A 10,174-nucleotide genomic window follows, 5' to 3' on the forward strand; every position below is an offset into this window, starting at 1 on the left:
TCATTATCCTTTTCTGCAAAAAAAAAATGTTTAGTAACTATAACAAGAAAATGCAAATGAAATAATAAAATAATTAAATCATTAAACTTTAAACTTTATTAAATAGATAGAATAAAATTTTTACCAGGAGAAACTCGTTTGACCCCTCCTGCTGCTGGGATTTTGAGATACTCTGACTCGTAATATTTTGGAGTAAGCATGTGGGCTAGACTATGGAGAGGCACATTCATTCTATCCCATCTATTTGAGACAATCTTATGAATCTTTTCATATAAATTTGGTTGTCCTTTTAGATTGCCTTTGATTTCCCCCAACATGTTATCCATGCCTGCATACACTTCACCAATTATAGGGTTTTCCTGATCACAAAATTTAATCATCTTATAGATGGGTTTTGTAATCAATAATGCTAAACGTACAGAATCTCAATATTCTTCATCAAGAACAGTAGTTTTTGTTGTAACAGCCTTTTTTTTTTCATAGTGTCATCCGTGCATGATTGCTTCCAATCGCTCCATCTATCTGAAATTATTGTGAGCCTTAAGCTCTCCCTCACATCAAGCAAGCGTTTCAAAGTAGTATAATGTGAAGCAAACCTTATTTTTGCAATCTTTATTAATTCTAATTTTTCATTACTTCTAAAGATTGCTAGTGCTTTTGAATGATTTGTGATATACTTCACAATTTCTTTACTCTGCAAATATGTTTCTCCCAACCAATGAAACTCATGTGCCAAATCCTTGAATATCAAATTAAGTGTGTGCACAACACAAGGTGACCAAAAAATATACTTGTACGTTTGTTTTAATTCTTCACCTGCTAACTTGCAATTTGTTGCATTGTCTGTAATCACTTGCACTACATTAGAAGGCCCCACAAGTTTAAATCTCGTCTTCAAGAACTTGGCAATATTTGCAGCTGACTGTTGCACATTAGAAAAATCGCTTGCATATAAGAACATCAAGCCAAAACAGTTTGAGGCAAGTATATTTATCAAGTGTTTGTTCTTGATATTTGTCCAACCGTCTGAGACAATGGAAACTCCAAACTTCTCAAACTTTTCTCGAAATTCATTTAACTCTCTGTGAACACACTCTTTCTCACTGTCAAGCAACATTGTTTGTGCTTTTTCATATGATGAGGGTTTATATCCAGGCACTTTACTAACTGCAGATATCATCTCTTCCCAATATGGTGATCGAAGCACATTGAAAGGTATGCCATTTGCACACAAAAATCTGATAATTGTGTGATCTACATCATCTCCTTCTACCTTTTTAAAGGTATGACGAATATCAACTGTTTTTCGGCTTCCACTAGATGATGTAGTCATACTAATAGGTTTCTTCGGATTATCAATTCTTGATCTCCTCAACTCAAATGCACTTGATGAAACCTCCACTCTGCGAACTTGCCTCTTAATTTTTTTTGCCAATTCTGCATTTTTTGCAACTACAGAACAAAAGGCAATCCCAACACTTTGTCCCTTTAAAGATCCCATGAGATGTGAAAAAACTCGAGTATATGCCCATGATAAATATTTTTGCAGTGCCTGCACATAAAAACCTGGGTTCCACCTTGCTTTCCTTGCCCACTCTTCTTTTGTTTCAATACATGACGCCATAGCAATGTTGTTTTATGCATGCTAGGTGGTTCATCATCTTGGTCATCTTCAGAATAGTAGTCATATTCTTCTTCATCTTCCTCATCAAAACAATTTTCATTTCTGTCCGCAAACTCATATGGACAATCAGAAGACCTCTTGGTCTTGCCCTTTCTTGCATTGTCCTTCCCAACACCACTAGACGATTCATGTTCCAAATTGTAAAAAGAATCATCATCGTCATCATAATTATCGTGATCATAGCTTGTGATGGTCATTAATGAAGCAAAGAACAGGCAAATATACCTGCATCATAAAAGTATAGGAATCATTTTAGAACACTTTAAAAAAACTATTATTAACAGCAAAAGATGGAGAGTGGAATGCGAAAACAAAAGGAAAAAAAAGACTCAAAGTGAACCATGAACGGTGCAATCGAATTCCCGTAAAATATTGTGGGGTTTACTAAACAACTTCAGTGTCAGCGCACATAAACTAATCATGCTCATTTCTTAAAATAATCCAGACAATATGTATCACACAGCTTCGCAGTCACAATCTAAATCTCAGAACTATGAAACCAATCAGATTTCCTTTTTCTAATAGCATTAACACCCGTAATGAATACAGAGGAAAGCATCAAGCCTTAAAATTCAAGTTTAATCAAACTAAATCTCAAACAAACATGATAGTTGAAACTTGAAACACCACAGATTTAATTTAACCCAGGAAATCACAAATAGGTAGAAGCTTGATAAATTCAATCTAAAAAGAACTGCAGACTAGTTCTATTTATTCTTATCAGAATATGCCCATCAAATCAAATTTAACGAATTAGTACATGAATCAGCCAAGAGTCCAAGACTCGATGAATATAGCAAAATTTGTGAATCAGCCAAATTTTTTTTTGAGATAAAATAAAAAATAGCTACAATTATTAATAAAAATCTATTCCATATAGACAAATCGAACTATTTGTTGCAGTCAGGGCTGGGTACTGGGCTGGGCTACAAAAATGGATAAAAATCTATTTCATATGGAATCAGGGCTTGGCTAGGATTGGGCTTTTAAAAAATAAAAAATAAATAACTGTTTCGGGAGGCTACCGTAACAATTATTTATTTATTTTTTTTAAAAGCCCATTCCTAGCCGGCTAGCCCAACCCTGATTCCATATGAAATAGATTTTTATTCATTTTTGTAGCCCAGCCCTGTCCTACCCAACCCTGACTGCAGCAAATAGTTCGATTTGTTCATATGAAATAGATTTTTATTAATAATTGTAGCCATTTTTTATTTTATGTCAAAAAAAATTTCGAGGACGCTGCCCCCGAAGTTCGGGGGCAGTGTTGTGAGAGGCGTACGCCTCATTACCTACGTGAGGCGTGCACCTCATTACCTACCTGAGGCGTGCGCCTCATTACCTGAGGCGGGCGCCTCATTACCTACGTGAGGCATGCACCTCATTACCTACCTGAGGCATGCGCCTCATTACCTGAGGCGTACGTCTCAGAGGCAAAGCGAGGAGCTTCGCCTCATCGATTCAGTGCAGTTGCGTAGCTAGGATTCATGTGGGGGGGTAGTGTTGTGAGAGGCGTACGCCTCAGTACCTGAGGCGTACGCCTCAGAGGCGAAGCGAGGTGTTGAGTTTGTACATTTACAACCTTGCTAAGCAATAGAGGAGGTCGTCGGACGTCAGTGGAAGAGAGAGGAACATACCTGAACAAAGACATTGCTCGATCGAGGTCTTCGGATGTCAACAAAGGAGGAGGTCGCCGATCGTCAGAGGTCGCCGATCGTCGGAGGTAGCAGATCGACGTAGGTAGCAGATTGTCGAAGGTCGCCGATCGTTGGAGGTCGCAGATCGTCGGAGGTCGCCGGTCGTCGGAGGTCGTCGGTCGCCGGTGGCCGAAAATGAGAGAGAGAGAGGAGTCGGGTGAAAAGAAAAATCCTGCCTTCGCCCTTAAGTTTTCACGTTTTTTTTTAAATGTTTGTTTTACCCTTATTCAGATTTTTTTTTTGTTTCTTGTTTTTCACGTGTCAATTTCGTTTTAAAAAAGGGTAAAATTGGTATTTCGTAAAGGTGTCCCCCTTTAAAGGGGGACGTGATTCCCTTTAAAGGGAAACACGTCCCTTTTTAAAGAGGGGCGTGTCCCCCTTTAAAGGGGGACGCGCTTCTTCTTTTTTACATGTGCTTCCCTGTGCGTTTCGAAAGTCCGAAGCGCGTCTCGGGGAAGCACGCTTCCCCTTTTAGCTAGGCGCTTCCGGTAACCCTGGGCCAGACACGGTTCTTGTAGTTATGGCATCACACTTCGGGAGAGAATGTGGAAAGTGGTGTTAACTAGACCCCATCCAACTTTCAAAAACAAGGATCCCATCTCTTGTTAGACCAAGAGAAATGCTCCCCGCCAAGGGGAAGATCGACCAAGGTGAACTTGTTAATGAAACCAGAGAAGCCATTGGATATAAGGAATGATCTCGCTGGAGTCTTATTGAGACTGAACAGCATTGAGGTCCTCCCAAATCATCCACGGAAAATCAAAGACAAGTGTCAATCCCCCTAACTCAAGCCAAAATTCCTTCTTCCTGCAGGAAGAACGAGATCATTTAGGCTGAGTCGCCAGACATTTTTAACTAAACTTCGAGATTTCGTATCGATTATCTAATAATGTATGAACTTCATAAAGCACATGTTTTCAATCTAAGTTGTATAAAGTGCATCATTTCGCAAACACCTTGCCTTGAAATCTGCCAAAACTTCTTCTGAGCACTACACAATTACAAACAAAAGCTGAACCTAGACTTGACTCTAAAACTCTGCATACCATCCCGAGGGGTCCACCTTGTGGCCAGAAGAGTGGTTGTGAGGGTGCTGAGATAAAGACACCAAATCAAACCCCTATGATGCGCGGGTGCGTCTGTAACTTTCAAAGGTGGGCCACCCAAGGATGGGTGGTCATGGGGCCCCACACAAGGTTTTCCTCATTTTGTTGAGGGTTCTCGTCATAAAAAAAAAAATAGTATAAAACTCTGCATGCTCAATGGAATTTGGCTTCTACATGACAAACAGAAGCATATTTGAACCCTAAATACCATTCACTCCCAAGATACACAAGGGGGAAGATAGGTTTCATTTTATTCTCCATTTTAAAGACTACCATCAATATGGGCAGTTGACTGCACTATTGGCAGGGCCACCGAAGTATATGTGACGCCCCATATTCCTACTGTCAAAGCTTTGCAAGTCATAACAGCCATTGTTGGTTACTACCGGTATGGTGTCCTTAAGGAGCTTCAGGAAACTATCACCATTTATGTACGCGATTTGGGAGATGTAGGCTGCCTTGCCATAATCCTCCCACGGCCAATGGCCGCTGCCCATTTGAGTGGCGGTGTGATACCCCTTAAACTTTTGATCTGTGATCTCCCCACCAAACTGTACGGAGCTTCCCCAATTTTTCAAGTTGCTAAACAATGAGCTAGGCCAATACCCCAGAGGTGCATGTTGGAAGTGCAACCACCAGTCCTGTGTTTTCGGGTCCTGTTGACAAAAGTAATGTGTAAGCTTTGTTGTAAATGAAAATTAAAGTAAAGCATCTTTTTTTTTCTTGAGTGACAAGCTGGGGTTAGGCAGACCTCCAACAGTTATACAACCATACCATTGGGATTTGAACCGGCAGCGTCCCAACATATGGTGCATGCTCCTACCAGACAAGCCAGAGCCCCCATAGTTAATTAAGGTAAATCATCTAGGATTTTAGGGTGTCCAATCCCCCTCGGATCTTAAACTCAAGGATCTGATCTTCTACAGATGCACGAGTTTTTGGCATAGGCTGACCCTCATATTTGTGTATGTGCATGCGCACGTGTGTGTGTTCTAAGATTCAGCATTTGATTACCTCAGATCTTATGAGGGCCTGACGGCAAAATAGATCCTTGGATCTGAGCAATCAAACACATCTTTAGAGTAGAAGAAAACCAGATTAGATAATCATAAACATGTTCATATCTGTTGCTCAATGGATCATATGCTATACATTATGTAGATTATAGGACAAGGGCAGCTCCATATGTCATGAGATGAAAAGACATCTAAAGTTCGAAACCTTCAAGGTGAGTTTGATGCACAACCCAAGACATGATGAAAAGCTTTAATTTCCCCCATGGATATATAGTGGGGGAGAAACCGTGGAGTTTTACATCAAGGATACCAAAACAACGCACAGTGAACGTTACACCTCTTGGCCGTACAAAACAATTGTGGCTTTTCCCATCATTAGAAAAAGAAAAAGGAATTTCATTGAAATCCAAGTAAATATCTTAAACAGAAAACCATGTTAACGTTAATCGCTTTTTCATCTTAACTCTTTAATTACTACTAGATTTTTTAGGTTGAAATGGATAGTTCTTAATTACCTTGAATATTAGAATATCGATGCCATATTGTTCCCCACCATATGTTGAAACAGGGTTGATTTTCCCACCAAGAGCGACTTTGCGGTTTACTTGCACAAAACCTGGGCATTTAGTGTTGTAACACTGCCCGTTAGTCCCCTGCAATTCAGTTGCAGTTAGTTGAAATAAGTTGTTTGGCAGCAAATAATCACACACACACACACACAATTGAATGTGTGTTTGGTTGACCTAATCCAAAGTGGTCTAATCCAAAGTTTACATAGTTGTTTTCATGTGAAATATTCATGCTAAAAGTTCATGCCCACGAAGTTTTAGCAGCTGGGACAATGAACATAGGTACGGAGAGCTAAGACCAGCACCTGCATGTTTCTAATCCTGGGTGCAGTTTCTCCGTGCAAGAGAGAGAGATAGAGAGAGGGAGAGAGACTTACTTTCCAGAAAACAAATAACCTTGTGCTGTAATCCCCGAACAAGGTGTTATAGACCTGAAAATTGGTGACAATTAGAGTCATGCCCAACTACATAAACAAATCTGTCCTACATAATATCCTAGTGATGCTTTCTAAGCTCACTTGTCTTTGGAAGGCTTTGCTTTGTAGCAGATTTTCCTATAGATGGTACAGCATCACTAACCAAACTGTCTATTAATCTACATCACATGGATACAGCTGCCCATATGGAGATACAGCCATTTTTACTAAGTTTTCAATGTGACTAGTATAGAAGGGACACAATAAGCGGGTCAAAATGGACATGTGACAAAGCTACTAATATTATCTAAAATTCTATTAGAGATTTTTCTTCAATCTATCAATTATAATTTCAGTAGTAAGAAAACAAGAAGCTATAGTAGAGTTCATTGGACTTTACTATCCATCCAGCAGAAATAAATTCAGTTGAGCCACCAATGATAGATACGCTGCTGCTGCTAAATTCTCCATCACGCGTAAGAGGATTCCAAACGTTTAATCTTCCTGCTGCGCCAAAAAATCCATAATCGGGAGGGTAATTGCTCTTCAGCAAGGCAAACTGTTTCACAAATAAACATTAGAAAGTCATTTTTGTGGTATCAAATGTGTTTGTGATCTAGTAAGCTTAATTTTTTGATGGTCAGAATGAATTATTAGGAATCCTAAAAAAAATATGGCATTTTCAAAATATTTCCGGCTTTGAAAATATTTCATTTTTTGGCCATATATTATGACCTTATTAACTCAATATTTATATTTTTATATATTTTGTATTATTAATGTTTTTCTTATACTTTGATATATTTTAATAATTAAACATACCAAGATTTTCCCGAGAAAAACATATTGGTTTAGTTTGTCACAAGATTTTACATCGCTGAGAAAATCCGGGTATCATCAGTGACCATGTTATGAACCAGTTTCAACTTGATGCTTGAATCTAGACTACAATGTGGTCAAACACAGATGAACAATGGGCAACACCAAATCCAGGTTGGGATGCCTTATCTGATTACAAATTTATAAGGGTCTAAAAATTTTGAGCACAGCATACCAAGAATTTAAAATCTAATTATTAGATCAAGATTGGGAGGCTCACTCTGAACTATCCAAATCTGCTACTGCAATATCCAAGTCGTGTTATCAAGAACCAAACTCAAAATCCATTTAGGAGATAAAAAAAAATTTAAGTCTGCACCCAACCTATATCCAACCTGTTTACAGAACCTAAGGTCGTTCAAGCAACTAATGTGTCCATGAGATTTACCTCGTGTTTATATCTGCCTGAGAAACCAGAATCATCGACACCAAAAGAATCTGTGTTTGCTGTTAAATGTGAAATGGACTCATGGTTGTAGGTCGCATTATTCCTAACAACGGGGACAGTCCATTCTGGACACTCCCAACTTTTGCTCCAATATTGCTGATGGACTTTTGTTGGCGAGGCAGTAGCATTCATGATTCCATTTGGATATGAACTTGGTTGCAGCTGTAGTCAACAAAAAAACATGGAAAAAAAATCACTAATGATTCTGTGTGTGCACGCGCATGTGCCTGTATCTAACAAAAATAAAGGATCGCGGTTCAGGTGCAATCACATTACAAACTTTGAGTGTGTTGCAGCTGACCTCTCCATCTCTAAGATGCAGCCTGTGGGCTCAACGAAAGATGGAGGGTGGACAGGGTGCAGGATTGCACCTGATCTGCAGTCAAAATAAAGGCACTAACCAGATCGTGACACAAGTTTAGATCAAAATTTTCAAAAGTTGGATACTAGCAGATTTTTTAGTTTATTAAGCAAAACTATTTTTTGTTGCTTTAATATATATAAAATGTTTTCTTATTAAAACTATTTACAATATTAAAATTATGTCTGTACATCTTGGAATGTCAAAGAGTGTCCGACTGATGTCACCACAATGGCATGTCCTTGTGACAGGTGCCGGAGTGTGCCACAAAAAGAGAGAGAGACTGAGAGTAATTCATACTTTAACCACATGATCTTTAAATAGAGGATGTTGTAAAGTAGGTTGGCTGTAAATGTGAATACAATCGATCACATCCCCATCTCCAGTCTGCAAAACAAAACAATGAACACTAATAATTAGATGATAGCTTCAGTATTTTTTTTAAGAAAAAAAAAAGATGGAAGCTAACTCAAAAAAACAAGGTTACAACCGTAATCACAAATCTCATTCTCAAGAAATACACGAAGGAAAATCTTGTAAAATTCTAATTTTTTTTTGTTTTTTTTAACTTGGGAAATAACATAGCATTTAGAAGAAATGCAGTACACGTTATATATATATAGAGAGAGAACTGAACATATTAGGCCTCATTCTTGTTCTGCCTCAGTGTGTTATGATAGATTTAGCATTCTAGATTTAGTGGAAATCGACTCTTAAATCATGTTTTTTTTTATGAAAAACGTGTTTTTTTGAGCCAAGTAAAACTGGTTCCTTCATAGTGATGTATAAAGGTCAGATACCGTGTCTGAAAAAAATATTTAAAACAATGATTTTTAAAGGAGCCTAACGAGACTTGATGAAAAAGCAGGCGAGTTGATATTTTTATTTTTGTAAATTTTATATTTCCTAAGCAATATTCCGACCTAATATATTGTTAAGATAAAAATCACGATATTTTCAAAATATTGGCAATGTCATTATTATGGTTACAACAATGTTAGGGTAGGAAATATAAGAACTGATAATATGAGGATGATGAGGGAGAAGTGGAGGATAACTTACATGAATGGTCTTGACTGGAGCGCTACTAGGCATCTCGGAAGGTCTCTGCAATTCAAGAAGATCTCTCATAGTCTCTCTGCCATATGCTTCATGACATAAAACTAATGAAATCAATAAGCAAATGGCCATGTTCATGTTTGAAGCCATGGTGCTTATCTAACAGGATTTCAAATTATATGCCACAAGATGTCCAATTTATAAGCTTAATATTTGCTACTGTAGTCCAAAACCATTAATTGAAAAAAGCTAAATTGGTATGTGTATCTTTCTGTTAGACTATAATTGGAAATGCTATGATTACAACATGGCCAAAATCTAATAAATTTCTAAAATTCGGGTGAATTTAATTTAGCATTTGGAAAACCAACCTAGAGTACCCGTGATTAAGGGCAATACATGTAAAAATCAAATCAGCTCAGCTAGGCTCCTTTCGAGTAATCTAATAAAATCTTGGGTTATTTGTAAAAAAACATACTCCTTTTTCTTTTCTAATTCAATTTCGTTCCCAAGAAGTCAAACCTTCTTCTTTCTTTCTCATAAATATCGGCGATCTTTTTTAAATATCACAAAAAAATGCGATATATTATCTTATTGTTTTAAACTTTAAAACCTCGCAATATTTTTTAAATATCGAGATATTTTTATAAAACCTAAATATCGTGTTTTTATCAATATATGTATGTTTTTAAATTTAAAAAAAAAAAGACACTTACTTGCTTTATAAATTCATGTAAAATGCCTTGAATAACATTATTTAAAATGAATAAATTCTCTCTCTCTCTCTCTCTCTCTCTCTCTCTCTCTCTCTCTCTCTCTCTCTCTCTCTCTCTCTCTCTCTCTCTCTCTCTCTCTCTCGTAATAAAACTTGCTCTCATCCACCAAAAACATAAAACGAGTTTCTCAACAATGCAGCTTTAGAAAATGTTCACTAGAAAA

General features: G+C 37.6%; 1 protein-coding gene across 1 annotated transcript; it reads right to left on the minus strand.

The window, feature by feature from the left end:
* Positions 1–4,762: 4,762 nt before the first annotated feature.
* LOC149814902 (protein neprosin-like) lies at positions 4,763–9,385 on the minus strand. Its single transcript, XM_089990442.1, has 8 exons — positions 9,239–9,385; positions 8,477–8,563; positions 7,756–7,977; positions 6,889–7,047; positions 6,450–6,503; positions 6,019–6,156; positions 5,262–5,306; positions 4,763–5,143 (listed from the first exon to the last, which is right to left on the minus strand). The coding sequence occupies exons 1-8, from the start codon at positions 9,383–9,385 to the stop codon at positions 4,763–4,765; spliced, it is 1,233 nt and encodes a 410-aa protein (XP_089846568.1).
* Positions 9,386–10,174: the final 789 nt, after the last annotated feature.

Source organism: Nuphar pumila, chromosome 15 (genome assembly GCF_984573655.1).
Source record: "Nuphar pumila chromosome 15, dmNupPumi1.hap1.1, whole genome shotgun sequence".
In the NCBI taxonomy this organism is placed as follows: Eukaryota; Viridiplantae; Streptophyta; class Magnoliopsida; order Nymphaeales; family Nymphaeaceae; genus Nuphar; species Nuphar pumila.